The sequence below is a fragment of the Podarcis tiliguerta genome, assembly GCF_965153285.1.
Source record: "Podarcis tiliguerta genome assembly, chromosome: 3".
In the NCBI taxonomy this organism is placed as follows: domain Eukaryota; kingdom Metazoa; phylum Chordata; class Lepidosauria; order Squamata; family Lacertidae; genus Podarcis; species Podarcis tiliguerta.
In genome coordinates, this window is record NC_139536.1 from 115,049,987 (window position 1) to 115,066,437 (window position 16,451).

Here is a 16,451-nt window from a genome sequence, read left to right on the forward strand (position 1 = left end):
AAGATTGAGGTCTTTTCTCAGCACTGTTGTCAGACTTTATAGTCATATCTAGATGTCAAGCTAAATCATAGTTTAGTGTGATGTGAATGAGCTGTAATGAGACTTAGGTTCTTGTGCTGCCCTCTCCATGGTTGCTAGTTGACTTATGGCTAAGTTTAATGGCACTTTACCCTCTAATAAATGTGTATAGGATTGTAGCCTTATTCTTTCATGGGAGTAAGTGGGATTTACTTTTGAGTAGACATGTATAGGTTTATGAAGTTAGGCATGGTGTTCTTTGTATGTTTAATGTATCCCAGTGACTATTGCAGAACTAATAAGGAAAGATCCGACTAGAGAAGACATTTGCTCTCTCATCCAGAGTCTGTCTGAGTTTTATGTTTGGTTCTAATTTTTCCTTCATTGCTTTGGCAATATTTTTAATCTCTTTGTCTCAATTCTCTAATCTGTAAAACAGAAAATAATTCCCTGTGGCATAGTGAAGGCTTATCCGTTCATCTTTATCCGCTGCTTTGAAGCTGAGGAAAACTATGTATCTGTTGTTAACTATTTATTGTATTGTATTGAAATCCCTCTCCACAAGTAGACCAAACCAAAAGCCACTCGGATTCCTATTAAACTCTGAGTAACAACAGTTAAGGGAGTGCAGGGTATTTGTGTCTCAAACAGAATGTGTTTGGAAGCTGCTGTAAAAGGTTAGCCAATGTTGCACAAATACAGTTGGCTAGCGAGCAAGAATCCCTTTTTATTCATAGCCTGTATTTCAGGAACCGAATTATGTCAGTATAAAAAATATGAGGGATGTTGTTGTTGTTTTGCATACGTGTTTGTCCAGAGCATGTGCTCTATCCCTGGGCCCAACCCAGAGAAGGTGCCCCACCAACTGAGAGGAGAGGTGGCTTGCAGAGAGTGGAGGGGAGAGACTGTAGAAGGAAGGAGGACCCTATGCTTTTGCCCTTTTGCTTCACACATCTCTGTCTGCAAGCTGCCTGAACAGCAGCGGTGACTAGCAAAGGGATGCTGTAATGGCTTGCACCAGTTATGGTTCTGTGTGTGTGTGTGTGTGTGTGTGTGTGTGTAAGCCCAGGGAGCCTTAAGAGTGTGAGATGGTGGAGAAAGCCACTCCCGACATCCGGAGGGGGAGGGGTTGCGGGCTCACGCCACATTCACACCCTATGGGCTTCGGCTGCTTGCCGCAAGGGGCCTGGTAGGAGTTTTTCCATTTGGCTAATTGGCTATATTTTGGAAGCCACTTGGTTTTTTCGCCTACCTCGTAGCAAAACGTCACAACACCTGGGTTTGGCGGTTAGGCATTGGCAGGGGTATTATTATGCAAATGAGATGGGGGGAGGAACGACATCACCTCCCCCAAAATGCTGGTGGGTAATTCGGTAAAGGACTCCGGGGGGCGTCGCCTCATCCGAAACCTATGGAGGCTAGGGCCTAAAGCGCGCTCCCGAGCGGTAACCCCTCGGGGAGCGCCCAGGGATGTGCATCTCGGGGGCTCCCCCTGTTGGTGCTTAACCCTTCCCGGTTATACCGGTTAGTCTGATAGGGCCAATGCCTAAAGCCAATACCGCTCTTACCTGTAATCAATAAAGTTGTGGCCATTTTATGCCCATTAACCTAAATTCTGTGTCCTGTGTCTTTATTTGTTCTATTCCGTGGGAGGGGGCGGGAATAGCCACGCAAACAATATTTCTTGTGAAAGTGAGGAAAACTGAGGCAAAGAAGTTCAGGAGCAGGAGAGATTAGAATGGTAGAGTGGGGTGAGCAACAAGAAGACACATGGAAATCTTTGGTAGGTGGTTTCCAGTACATCTAAGATGCGGCCTTTTGGTTTTGTTTTACTGTCGCTGGATATAGAGCATCGGAGTGCTCCCCACCCCATACTTGTTAAGAGATTTAAAGCACTCAGCTATGCTTTGTTCCTCACAGCACCCTGGGGGTGTGATTATCTTCGATTATCTCACGATAAAGAGTTGTCTTGTCATAATTTACATATTAATTTATGTAATTCTATCCTTTAATAATGATGTCTCTTTAACATCAATTAAAACTTTATGACATTAATTTAACAAGAAGGCTAAACCTTCCACTCAGCCAGCCCTTTTATTTTTAAAATATGCCTTTAAACCAGCTGTTACTTCTGTCCTTTTGTACTTCTGCTCTTTACACAGCAAGTTAATTTGTGGGGGGAGGGGAGATGACTTCCATCAAGGCCAGGGAGCAAGGATGCCTACAGTTGGAACTTAAAATTAACATTGCGTGTGTAGTTCTGTTTAATAGCTGCTAGCAACTCAGAAAGTGCATAGCTCCCCCCGTCTATAGGTATGACTTGTGAAAGGCACAACTTTCAATTCTTGCACAGCTTACGTTTTCACAAGGGCCTAAAGGCAGGAAGAGCATGGAGAGCTTAATAGTGAAGGACACAGAATTTGTGATGGATACTGAACCGAGTGGGAAGCCAGTGGTGGAAGCTGAGAATGGGTGTGACATAGTATGAGCAACGGGATAAATTAATGACTTCAGTGAAGATTTGCATAGAGGTGAGAGAACTGAGGCGTGAGAGAAGAAGACAGAAAGCAGAGAACACAGGATCAAACATAGGATAATTGGGATAGGACCTGGGAGAGAAAGCTGAAAATCTGGGAGCCTTTCTGGACATGCAAATCACTGTGTCTAGTTCTGGGCACCACAATTTAAGAAGGTAGAAGGTGTGCAGAGGAGGGCGACCAAGATGATCAAGGTTTTGGAAACCAAACCTTATGAGGAGTGGTTGAAGGAGCTGGGTGTATTTAGCCTGGAAAAGAGGAGAGTGAGAAGAGATATGTTAGCCATCTTCAAATATCTCAAGGGCTGTCACATGGAAGATGGAGCAAGCTCATTTTCTCCTGCTCTGGAGAGTAGGACTTGAACCAATAGCTTCAAGTTACAAGGAAGGAGAGTCCAACTAAACATCAAGAGAACTTTCTGACAGTAAGAGCTGTTTGACAGTAAGAGCTGTGGAGCAGATTCCCATGAGAGGTGGTGGACTCTCCTTCCTTGGAGGTTTTTAAGCAGAGGTCATGGATGCTTTAGCTGAGATTCCTGCAATCCAGGGGGTTGGACTAGATGACCCTTGAGTCCCATCCATCTCTACAATTCTATGTTCCTATGAAAAGAATAAAAGAAACTGCTGGAGCTATATCACAATATAGTCTCTTTCTATATTATTGCTGCAGGATGGAACTTGTATGCAGGCAGGACTGAAAACTCCCAAAAGGCATGAACTATTGATTTCAAATACAACCTTTATGAATTTTGACATTCCCAATTGCACTGCAATTGCCACCTGTTCTGGTTGTTACCGAGGTCAAGGTAAGATAGGCTTTCTGTGCAAAAACCAAAACAAAAATGTGGTGGTGGATTTAAATGTGGACTGTTCTGTGCCTGTGAACTGGTTTCCTTGCAGGGTCAAATAAATGACCACAGCAGGCAGGGAATTCATGCTGGTGGCAGTGGAGGCTTCCCTGCCAATGCAGATAGCAGCCTTGGAGGATAGAGGATTCAACTCCCCCCCCCCCCATCCCCTGTGTTTCTGATCCTGCATGAGCTCAACTGAATTGGCTTCATGCAATCAAGGTCATGTCCAGTTTGACCCAAATGCAACTTCATAAAATAGGCAGGAAACATGGGGCAACAGAATAATGAGAAATAGTTATACTATCTACAAGCTGTACTATCTACAGACTGACAGCCTGCACAAAGTCCTATTTAATGTTTGTTTATTTTACCCTAAAAAGGTATTATCTTCTGTGCCCCAAATAAGACCTCAACATTTGATGAATAAGCAGTGTCCTGAGATCCTGCCCATAATCCGGCTTTCTGAAATACTGTATGTTTTATAAATGTTGTTATGTCCATAAAAATAACATACACTCATAAACAGCATTAAAAGCTGACTATAATCTGAACACCAACTATCCTTAAATGTATCATTTCAGCATGCTATATTTCAGTGAAACTGTGGAGAAATCCAACATGGCGCGATAACAATTGTCTCATCAATGCAAGCATTTCAGACAGAGAACATTCCTTCTCTTTGCCCCCTATGGGCTGTTCTGGAGAGAGGGCTCTCCCAACCCCCTCCCAAGCCAATTTGGGGGGGCATGGGGGATGGAGAGAGAAGAAAGCCCCATTGTGTAAGCAGAAGTCCTTGTGCAGGCCGGGCATCCATGGACAGGATTCACTGGGCAAATCCCACCCTTAGTTTTGAGTAGGCACACGATGTCAATTTCATTGCGAATGCCATGTTCCAAATACATTTATCTCTAGTTACCAACAGTGGATACAGTGGTGCCTTGCAAGACGAAAAGAATCTGTTCCGCGAGTCTCTTCGTCTTGGGGTTTTTTTCGTCTTGCGAAGCAAGCCCATTAGCGGATTAGCGCTATTAGCGCTATTAGCGGTTTAGCGGCTATTAGCGGCTATTAAAGGCTTAAGGGATTAGCGGATTAGCTGCTAAAAGGCTATTAGCGGCTATTAAAGGCTTAAGGGATTAGCGGATTAGCTGCTAAAAGGCTATTAGCGGCTTAGATCAGCTGATAAGCGGCTTAGATCAGCTGTTAAGCGGCTTAGTGAACAGCTGTTAAGCGGCTTAGGGGCTTGGGGAAAAGGGGGGGGGGGGGAAACGCCAGGAATCGCAAGACATTTTCGTCTTGCGAAGCAAGCCCATAGCAAATTCGTTTTGCGAAGCACCTCCAAAACGGAAAACCCTTTCGTCTAGCGGGTTTTCCGTCTTGTGGAGGCATTCGTCTTGCAGGGCACCACTGTATGTCATAGATTTTCAGTATGAAGTAATACATGCCTTTAATAAAGAAGTAAGCAGTGATATATGAACATATTCTTTCAATATCCCAAAATAATTCTGACCCCTCCCTGACTGAATCAGATTTTGTAGCTTGTTCATCAGTTATTAGCAACACAACCATATTTCTCTCTCCCTGTCCCTACTTTACAGGCGGATTTGCTGTGAGGTCTGAGCAAGTGCTACTTCTAAATGCCCCAAATTGGATCTCATTCCCATTTCCTCATTGTGCAATTCTTAAAGATCTAGATGGCACAATCACAGGGCAAAGGGGGAGCTATATCCTCCCTTCTGTGGATACGCTTCCAGATTCCTGCTTGCCGAGTGTCAATGCCAGTCAAGTTGCCAGTGGCAGTCTTTGCCATGGAAATGTTACTTTCCACCGTATGTCTATTGGCCTGTAAGTATCGTTCTTTTCTCAAGTTCTTCTTATAGCATGGGAGACTGGGGAAAGATGTGGACTGCTCTGTAGAGTACATGGCACATCTAGGAATGTATGCACATACACAAAGAACATCTCTTTCTCAAGATTGACGTCCCCTGGAATGCCCAATTATGTGTTTACATCATTCCCATGTAAACACATGGGACGCGGGTGGCGCTGTGGGTAAAAGCCTCAGCGCCTAGGGCTTGCCGATCGAAAGGTCGGCGGTTCGAATCCCCGCGGCGGGGTGCGCTCCCGTTGTTCGGTCCCAGTGCCTGCCAACCTAGCAGTTCGAAAGCACTCTCGGGTGCAAGTAGATAAATAGGGACCGCTTACTAGCGGGAAGGTAAACGGCGTTTCTGTGTGCGGCTCTGGCTCGCCAGAGCAGCGATGTCACGCTGGCCACGTGACCCGGAAGTGTCTCCAGACAGCGCTGGCCCTCGGCCTCTTTGAGTGAGATGGGCGCACAACCCTAGAGTCTGTCAAGACTGGCCTGTACGGGCAGGGGTACCTTTACCTTTACCTTTATGATTCCCATATGCAAACAAGTACACCCTTGTTTCAGGGTTGCAAAAAGTGGTGTGGCTGGAGATAGAACTTTTTGCATGCAGGGCAGACGTTCTGCTGCCGAGCTCCAGCATGCACTGCCTAGACCTAGTTGAGCCTTACACAAAGTGAGAGTGAAGATGGAGCAACTAACTCTTGCTGGGCCCAGAACAGACATGGGCCTTGGCAAATGCCTCTGAAAACTGCTGGCAGCAGTCACATGCAGCAGGATCCAGTTTGGATTTGTATGTGCAAAACAGGTGTTCTCTGTGAAAAGTGCTCCTGGTATATGTGCACAGTGGAGGTGGGTGGAGGGCTAAAATTGTTGGGATGTGCCCAAGGGAATGGGGGCAATTGGCAGGCCCCCAGCTGGCTCCAGCCCACCAGCCGGTTGTCAGTCAAACTCCAGTCCTTGGTTCTGCATCAAAACTGTGACTCAGAGATTCAGAAGCCTTTCAGAAGTTGAGCACGCAAGCCAGCAGAGATAACAAACTCTTCGCGACGGAAGGGCAGACAGAGGCATATGTAAAGCATATTTACAAGCAGTTTATTCAGCATAGGACAAAGAAAACATGTCTGCTCTCCTTCATGTCCAAGCAAGAAGCAGCATAAAGCAAAAGCTATACACAAACGGAAGTTCCCAGCAAGCTGTGCTGGAATGTAAACAGACATGTGACATACAACAGCTCCACACATCTGTTTAGGTGGATCGGAACAAAAATAACAAAAATAACAGGTTAACTTTGTGAAACAACTGATTTCAGTATTGAGGTTCATATTATCAGCACTATTTTAAGACAGACTTTTTATTCCTGCTTCATTTTCTAGAGATGTATGATTACAGTAGATTATTTCACAAAGGTACCAAACGAAAAGCATTTAGAGCCAAGCGGTGTGTTTTTCCTTAATACAAAAAGGAGACTCAGAGAGAGACACCCTTAGGATAAGTAAGCTAATGGTAAACATAAACAGAAGACTTAATATTTATTCTCCTCAGAGTTGCTGAATGGTTTAGCAAATCCTTTGTGGGCCGTTTATGCTCAACAGTTCTGCACACTACACTTGAGCTAAATTACATAACAGTTTATACAACCATGATGGCAAATTGTAACCAAGGCTGTCAAGGTCCATCTATTAGTCATGCCAGATTTTTGCAGCATGCTGCTTCTTAACTGAAACTTACATGGACATAAACATTTGGTGTTGTCAATAAGTCATAAGTTGGTTTTGTTCTTAACGATTTTTGAAAGGTTCCTGGCAGTTTGAGGCAGGGGTTAACTTCATCTTATGGCTGTTGCCTTTTCCTGGTTTCCTTTGCATAAAGACAAGATCAGTTCCTAGAGAGATTCCCTCCTCCCTTGGTAATGAAAGCTCTCTCCTCTTAATGATCCATGCAGACTCCCTCAGCTCCTCTGAATTACAAATACTCGTGCCCTACTCTGCTCCATTAACATTAAAGAGAGGTAGATTGGTGGCTATTTAGGGCACAGTGAAAATCACTGGCTATTTAGGGCAAATTAAAATGGTGCTAATTATGGTTGCAGGAATGCTCAATTATGTGGGCAATATAGTAGTTCTATTTTGGTGCTAGCTTGACAGTGTATAAAAACAGAATCATTGTTTGGAAAGAGACTCTGATATCTATTTCCAGTTCACGGTTAACCTGCATGTTGTAAAAGGAGGGAGCATATTGTTGCCTTTTCAAGGATTAAACCAAGAGATTTATTTGGAGGCACCAAACAAGGGAGGCTGCACTGACTACATTTCTTTCTTATTTTGCTGAGGACACTCAGAGATGGACAAGAATTATACTGCAAATAATACTGTCAAATACTCTTAGTTTTGGGCAGTGAAACCGCAGACATCTATTGACACTGAGCCTCAATTTTGGCTCCTTGTTTATCAGAAACACTGTCTAGAGCAGCCTTTCTCAACCTGTGGGTCCCCAGATGTTGTTGAACTACAACTCCCATCACCCCTATCTAGTAAGGCCAGAGCTCAAGGATGATGGGAGTTGTAGTCCAACAACATCTGGGGACCCACAGGTTGAGAACCACTGGCCTACAGCATGAGCCATATGAGAAGCTCCCTGCAACAGCAAGGAACTAGTAGTTCACAGAAGAGAGACTTTTCTGAAAGGGAGGTTGGCTAGAGATCCAGTTTAGTACATTGGAAGTGTGCTCTCGGAAATATTTGATGCAAAAATTGCACAGAAGACAGATTCTGGGAAATGGGAAGACCTACACTGGCTCCCAGTATGTTTCCGAACACAATTCAAAGTGTTGGTGCTGACATTTAAATCCCTAAACAGCCTCCTCCCAGTATACCTGAAGGAGCGTCTCCACCCCCATCGTTCTGCCCGGACACTGAGGTCCAGCACCGAGGGCCTTCTGGCGGTTCCCTCACTACGAGAAGCCAAGTTACAGGGAACCAGGTGGAGGGCCTTCTCGGTAGTGGCGCCCGCCCTGTGGAATGCCCTCGCACCAGATGTCAAAGAGAAAAATAACTACCACATTTTTAGAAGACTTCTGAAGGCACCCTTGTTTAGGGAAGCTTTTAATGTTTAATAAGGTAAAGGTAAAGGTACCCCTGCCCGTACGGGCCAGTCTTGACAGACTCTAGGGTTGTGCACCCATCTCACTTAAAGAGGCCGGGGGCCAGCGCTGTCCGGAGACACTTCCGGGTCACGTGGCCAGCGTGACATCGCTGCTCTGGTGAGCCAGAGCCGCACGGAAACGCCGTTTACCTTCCCGCTAGTAAGCGGTCCCTATTTATCTACTTGCACCCAGGGGTGCTTTCGAACTGCTAGGTTTGCAGGCGCTGGGACCGAACAGCGGGAGCGCACCCCACCGCGGGGATTCGAACCGCCGACCTTTGGATTGGCAAGCCCTAGGCACTGAGGCTTTAACCCACAGCGCCACCCGCGTCCCTTTGTTTAATAGGTTATTGTATTTTAGTGTTTTGTTGGAAGCCACCCAGAGTGGCTGAGGAAACCCAGCCAGATGGGCGAGGTATAAATAAATAAATAAATAAATAAATAAATAAATAAATACCATATTTTTCCATCTATAAGACTCCCCCATGTAGAAGATGCCCCCTATTTGGGGGGCAACAACCAATCACCAGTCCACCCTCGACACTATCCGTGTATAAGACACCCCCTAATTTTTGACATTATTTTTTAGGGGAAAAACCTAGTCTTATACACGGAAAAATACGGTATCTATGTTTTATGCCATCTGAGCTGTCATTAGCCTAAGCCTTTGAAAGACAATGGTGAACTAATAAGTACTCTAAAATAACAGTAGCTATTAGACAATGAAACGTGACTATTCTTAATTGTTTTTCAGAAAGGCCCCGATCTGTCCTTATAATTTAAAAGTGACTGATAGTCGCAATAAGACAACCATGGTCAGTTATGTCTCTGACACTCTGTCAAATGCAAATGGCTGGATGGTTCTTCTTTTGGATCAGGAGACTTATAGGCTGTCATTCGACAACCCTCTGCTGAGTGAAAACCTGCAGGTAACAATTCCCTCCCCTTCAGAAATCATACTGGTATATTTGTTAGGGGTGCACACTGCTCACAAGATTTGGTTTGCACTAAAATTGTAGGTAGGAATCCTGCCAAATTACAGACAAATAGATTCAGGGTCTTGTCTTTTCTAAGCACCATTAAAGTTTCCTTTGGCCTGAGCTAAACAAAAAGGTATTTACTTTCCAGGTAAAAATCATTCCCTCTTATTGATAGCTGGAGCTCCTTCACTATTGACAAGTCTATCTCCACCTCTCCGTTTTGGTGTCTTAGACTAATAGAATTGTAGATTTGGAAAGGACTGCAATGGCCATTGAGTGTAACCCCCTGAAATGCAGGATTTACAACTAAAGAATTCCTGACAGATGGCCATCCAACATCTGGTTAAAAACAGGTAGTCCGTCCTTAAGCAAAAGCATCCTTAAGCTCCCTTCCGTAAAGTACAGTGGTACCTCCAGTTGTGAACGGGATCCGTTCTGGAGCTCCGGCTGCATCCAAAGGAATTCGCAACCAGAGATGCCAGTTCTGCGCATGCATGCGGTTTAGCGCTTCTGTGCATGCGTGCGGTGTGTAGAGTGCTTGTGCACTTGTGCGTGTGGCAAAACCCGGAAAAACCCTGCCACATTTGCATCCTGAAATATACACAACCAGAGGTACCACTGTACTAGGATTGGAGTAGCTGCAAACAGCATGGTGGGGCTAAGTTGGTCATGTGACCTCTGTGCCCCTCTCTCCTTCCGTTCTGGTTTGCTGCAGTCTCATAGCCAGACAGAGGTCAAGGGAGTGGCACAGTCCCACTTTACTGTCCACTGCTGGATTGGAGAGCATTGATGAAACCATTCCCTTTGATGGTAACATAGACCTGTCAGTCACCACGGAGCTTTCCCTCTGCACGTTCTCTCCATTCGGCTGTTTTCTCCATCATCCTGCCCTCATGTTAGGTTGTTAAGCTAAGGTTAGAGGCATTGCTTTCACTTTTGGCAGACACTTGTTTTGATGTCTGGAATGTGAAGGTACCAAGGAAAAAGCACACCAAGATCTCAGGCCAATGTAAGTTTCAATAGTGGGAGTGGTCCCTGCTCACAAGTCAATAGTCAATAGTAACAAGGACTAATCCATTCAATAGTATGTATTCTGACAAGGATTACAACTCAGATAGATATTACAAACTCTAACAGAGATTTCAAACTCAAACTCATAAAGATATGTATAACACAATAATTTGTTACAGAATTAGGGATAAGAGTTTATGAGTAGAGATAAGTTTATGTTAGTCCATAGTCAGATTCGACGTGGAGGTCTTAGTTTCAATCATTGAGCAGAAGTCAGGAGTCAATTATGGACCAGAAGCCAGGACAGGGCCCTTTTTCGTGTAAGTTTGAAGACTTTTGGATAAATATATCCTATTATTTTCTATGTTTCTCAGGGATAACAACAACGTGTGGGTAGATCAACATGTATATTGAGATTTTCTGTGCCCATTCCTGGTATTTATCTGTCTTATGAAGAGGGCAAGTTTGTTGGTAGAGAGACATAAAAAGGCTATGTGTATTTTCATTTTAACAATGAGAGGCCTCCCATAGCTCAGGGGAAGGCAACCTAAGGAGCATGGGCCACAAGTGGAACACGGGGGCCGTTTAACTGGCCCACAGAGGGATCTCCACTGGAGTGAACCAGCCCAGGCGAGGTAAACCTTGGCGACCCCTGCCATAGCTAGTTCAGAGGTGTATGTGCAGACCACTGGGGTTAGGGAAGCCTATAAGAAATCATTTAATAGTGGCACTATGGGTCTAGAGAGTGTTCCTCATGTCTTAGATTCTTTCTGTTAAGCTCCAGACAAAATCTGGACACAAATATATTGTAAAAGCATGCATTTTTCTTATGTTTTACTCTCTAGTATATTGCTACGTTCGATAATTTCACAGTTGGGAATTATTTATTGCTGGAACACGAAGTCCGATCATCCCACATCAATGTTACAGTGACCTGCGGTACACGGAAAGGATCGCCACTCCTGTCGTTGCCTTCACATAAGCACAATAAAGGCTGTGACTGGTTTTTCAATTGGGAAAGAAGGAGGTTAACTTATTTAGGTAAGAACAAATGCATATTCCCCCCACTTTAAGGATTCCTTTGAAACTGGGAGTTTTCAACCATCATGCTCATTGAGGAGGAACAGCTGTATCCAAGCTCATGAAGCGGTGAGGGATATCACACGTAACTCCTCATCCGTGACACTCTTCATCTGGGACATCAGAGCCCCCCCCCCAAAAAAAAACATCCTATCACTTCTCTCCTGCCACATAAAATGATGGTGATGATGTTTTCCTGTGTTAAGTAAGTTAGGAGGGAGGAGTTACCCAGAGTCGTATAGGAGGACTCCTGAAAACACTGGGTTAACAACCCCCCCAGGAGATATGGAAGGACATGAGACATGAACATGAATACTAGGCAGTTCCGTGAGGCTCTTTCTCCAGTTTCCTTTCCTTTCCTTGCATAGGAAGTGCAGCTCTTTGCTCTAAGCTCTTTCGTTCAAGATTTTTCTGATCTCTCACCTGCCATTATTCAGTTGTTTTCTCTAGATCGACAGCTCTCCATTTTCCTCCTCAGTTAAATTTAAAATTTTGTTTCCTGACTCTGATCTCCCACCACCACTGCCAGTAAGACTAAACTTATTGGGATGGTGAGATTGATGGACAGGCACCTGAAGGTCTTAGCAGAAGACCAGGCTGCCACCCACTCTCCTGTGGCGTACAGCACAGAGCACGCCACTCAACTTGATTTGGAAAACGTGCGTTTGAACACACCGCCCACAACTTGATACCTGTATTGGGGACTGTTGGGGCAGAAGTGGCACACAAATGGACTCTGCATTTAGAAAATCTGTGAGACAAACGCTGGGTGAGGGCAGGCAGCAATGGCTATCTTGGATTCCTGCATCTACCTTTGTGGGACTGTGTCATTTTGGGCTGAGGACTTGATTGATATTCCCTTCCCAGTCCTTAAAGAGTCGCAAATGTCTCAGCCAGAACAACTAAAGGCACGGAGGTGTTGCTTTTTTCAAAAGACACAAAAAGAAACCCCATTGTTCAGACCACTGTTAATCATTTGGGGCTCCTTGCTGTTGGAAGTGGGTTTCTGCAGCATCTCCCTGCAGCCTGCGCAATTTCTAGATTTTCCCCAGCTGATTAAGGAAGCCCTGATAACTCATCTTACCAAGCAACTGGGCATTGTGCAACATACTAAGAAATAAGTGTGCAATTCTAAAGAAGGCCCATAAGGTGAAAGCTTTGCCCCTGAGGGCTGCTTCCATGCCCTAGGTTTTTGCCCATTCTTCACTTTTGTAGGTAGAAGATCTCTTGGTGCACAAAGTGGGGGCGGGGGAGGGCGAGGCGCAGAAGGTACTCTTCACTCTCCCCAGCCGTATGATGGGGATCTCTGTGGGGGGCGACTGGTTTGTGTGCCCCTCTCCCACCCAGGACAATGGGCCCTCTGGCACCCCATGCTACCCAGTGGTCAGGTAATGCTTGGACACCAGTCTCCCACCTATCCACAAACAAGAAATCTGTACTATCCGGCTGGTAGCATTTGAACTTGTTCTTTGGACATGAAAGACCATCTGACGCCTTTGGTCACATGTTGGGACTTAGGGAGAATCAAACCTCTCCATTCTGAAGGAAATCAGCCCTAAGTGCTCACTGGAAGGACAGATCGTGAAGCTGAGGCTCCAATACTTTGGCCACCTCATGAGAAGAGAAGACTCCCTGGAAAAGACCCTGATGTTGGGAAAGATGGAGGGCACAAGGAGAAGGGGACGACCGAGGACAAGATGGTTGGACAGTGTTCTCGAAGCTACCAGCATGAGTTTGACCAAACTGCAGGAGGCAGTGGAAGACAGAAGTGCCTAGCGTGCTCTGTTCCATAGGGTCACAAAGAGTCGGACATGACTAAACGACTAAACAACAACAAAATGAAGGAGTAGTCAGTGTCTGGCTCTCCAGCTTTAGATCCTTGGGCCCCTTCCCTGGACTAAGCAATGGGAGCTTTTGTTTCCACATACCCCAGCACCCCAAAGCTATTTCACCTTAGCCACTGTTTAGATTTCTTGACTTCCGCCAGTAAGGATATACCAACTTTTTGGCTTCACAGAACTTCTTTAGGGCAGAAAGGTTGAGAAGGGTTTGTGTTCTTTCTTTTTTGCTTTGTTTCTGTTTTTTTGCAATGTCCTGTAGGAAATCAGCATTGTCGCATTGCTGGTCTTGGCCATTTGAGCCTTCAACGAAGAAAGAGGGCAGTTTTGTGTTTTAATCCCTGGAGTTCCCCTTGTTATGATATTCGAAACTGGCTTTATTTTTAAGTTACATTAATGGTCTGAAATAATTAGTCAACTAATTAATCCCGTTTACAAGCTTTGTAGGATTCTTCAGCTGCCACTCACTTCCAAACCCCGGGGCTCCCTGTTTAGTCTCTGCTCTCATGTTCATGTGACTTAGTCTCCATGGCTACAGGCTGCATCTGCTGACACCCCATACACTATTTACTGCTTAATTAAGAATTTCACGCTCAGCCCTTATCTGCCACAAAGAACAAGAACACGCTGTTAGGAAATTCCAAATTTAGGCCACTGCATAAGGAAAGCCTTTATTGTAGGCCTGACTCTGTGGAGCCTCTTTAACGATCCTCTTGGCAACTGAGCTGCCACCTTTCAATCAAAAATCATTAAATGGGGCAGAGATAATGAGCATGTAGCATATCAAAAGGAGGATGCTTGCTTGGGCTGAAGAGGAAAAGCTGTAAGAGCCTATAAGCAGCCACCACTTCAAAGGAAGAGGAGGTTGCTCCGTCAGCAGGACCCATAAAGCATCATTTGTTCCTGTTTGACTTATGTAAAAGGTCTGGCATGTTAGAGCCCCGTCTTGCAGACGTGGGTCCCCCGCCCTTTCGGTGCTCGTGTGTCAGCAGTTAGGCAGCTGGGCTCAAACCGTATCAGCCAGAGCATATAATCACTTGACTCGGCCCCAACAATGGACACTTGTAGGGGGTGGTCGAGGGGAGGTCTGTGCAACAATGGGAACACAATTATTGCAGCTGCTAGGGAGGGCTATAATTCTTCTTAGAGAAGCTAAAGGGACCTTGTAGAGGTGGTGGTGGTGGGGAACCTGGGTGTATTATTAATAACCAGACTTTTGGAAGTACTTTCCGATGTCAGTGGGGTTCCAGCAGCTGCGCTTGTCCTGGCCTTCTCTAATAATTGTACATTCTGTTAGGGGTCAACTTACTTTTGACCCTCTCCTTTTGTGCCAGTTAAAAGCCTTTTAGAGTGAATTGTTGGAGAGTGGCAGGAGTGCATTAAACCCAAAATTTAATGTCAATAAATACATATCAGATGCCAGCTCATTCACTGGCGTGCTCCTAAATTCACACACTCTTTTTCCTGCTTCACTCTGAATGACACAGTTAAAAGAAAATACATTGTGATTCAGAAAGCTGAACATCTGAAGGAAGCCATCCTGGAGTGCAGCAGAGGCTGCTTATACTCTATATTATCCCACCCTGATGTGCTCTGGGAAGGACCATGTGCCTTCTCAAGTTTGAAATGTCAGGACAGTTTTTGCATGCAAAGTGGAAACAAAACCCACACTGATATCGGAAGCAAGCTGACTAACTTCACTCATTGTGCACTGATCCGTTGTGTTGTGTAAGTCTGCCTTAACCAAACCACACTAAACAAAAAACATTACACAGTTATGGATAAACCACATAAAGAGTTTCCTGACATGCAGAGTTTTCAGAGAACGTTCTTCAAAGCTCTCAATTAAGAAAGTGTTCGTTAGCTGCTGAGTCTGGTCCTGCCCTGTGGGACGGCACTGGGATGGAAGCTTCAGTGTTGGAGTCTGAATGTTCTCACTTTTATAGCTGTAATGTCAGATATTCAAGCTATTTTACTTATATGTTGTAAAGGAACGTTGGCAAGGCATTCTTGTGAACTGGTGTATTAGCCTACTTTATAAATCACATGGGCAGCAGAACATGTCTTTCAAGGTGCCTTTTCACAAACATGTAAAGTGGGATGCATGGTTTAAAGTGCACACTGAGCAGGAAGGCAACTCCACACATTTGCTTTTCCCTTAGAGCCCAGTAGAGGGACCAGCGGTTCGACAGGCAGAGCAGCAAGAGGGGTAGAGTCCCTCTCTCACATGCTCTTTGGGGGCTTTAACATGATTTGTTTGTAGAAGAATTTCTATGCTGCCAACTCATGTAAAATATCAAGGTAGTGTGTAATATATATACAATAAAACAGGAAAGACCATAAAAGCAATACCAAAATAAAATAAAATAATTGCAGCTCACCCCTGCCTTAAACATGACTAGATCAGTCCTGCATCTACACAGACATGAGACTGCTGTTATCTTCTGTAGTTTGGGTGTGAGATGATGATGAAGAAGAGGAATTTGGACTTGATATCCCACCTTTCACTCCCTTTAAGGAGTCTCAAAGTGGCTAACATTCTCCTTTCCCTTCCTCCCCCACAAAAAACACTCTGTGAGGTGAGTGAGGCTGAGAGACTTCAGAGAAATGTGACTAGCCCAAGGTCGCCCAGCAGATGCATGTGGAGGAGCGGGGAAGCGAACCCGGTTCTCCGGATTACAAGTCCGCTGCTCATAACCACTACACCACACTGGCTCTTGGTGGAATACCCAGTGGAAAAGAACTGCTCATAAAGATGGATTTCATGTATCACTATATGCTATAATTACAGTGGAAATGGTGAACCCAGGTAGCAGAAACTCTGAGGTGCTGTATGTGGATTGGTATACAGTGGTGCCTCGCAAGACGAAAAGAATCCGTTCCGCGAGTCTCTTCGTCTAGCGGTTTTTTCGTCTTGCGAAGCAACCCTATTAGCGGATTAGCGCTGTTAGCGGCTTAGCGGCTATTAGCGGCTATTAAAGGTTTAAGGGATTAGCGGATTAGCTGCTAAAAGGCTATTAGCGGCTATTAAAGGTTTAAGGGATTAGCGGATTAGCTGCTAAAAGGCTATTAGCGGCTATTAAAGGTTTAAGGGATTAGCGGATTAGCTGCTAAAAGGCTATTAGCAGC

At 45.0% G+C, this 16,451-nt stretch overlaps 1 protein-coding gene across 2 annotated transcripts in view; it reads left to right on the forward strand.

The window, feature by feature from the left end:
• PKHD1 (PKHD1 ciliary IPT domain containing fibrocystin/polyductin) overlaps window positions 1-16,451 on the forward strand; it is a 240,228-nt gene that overhangs the window by 136,024 nt on the left and 87,753 nt on the right. For both annotated transcript variants that reach the window (XM_083435262.1, XM_083435263.1), the window contains 4 exons: window positions 3,225-3,360; window positions 5,001-5,247; window positions 9,168-9,342; window positions 11,250-11,445. In XM_083435262.1, the coding sequence (XP_083291388.1) occupies window positions 3,225-3,360; window positions 5,001-5,247; window positions 9,168-9,342; window positions 11,250-11,445 (754 nt within the window). The remainder of the gene's footprint in view (window positions 1-3,224; window positions 3,361-5,000; window positions 5,248-9,167; window positions 9,343-11,249; window positions 11,446-16,451) is intronic.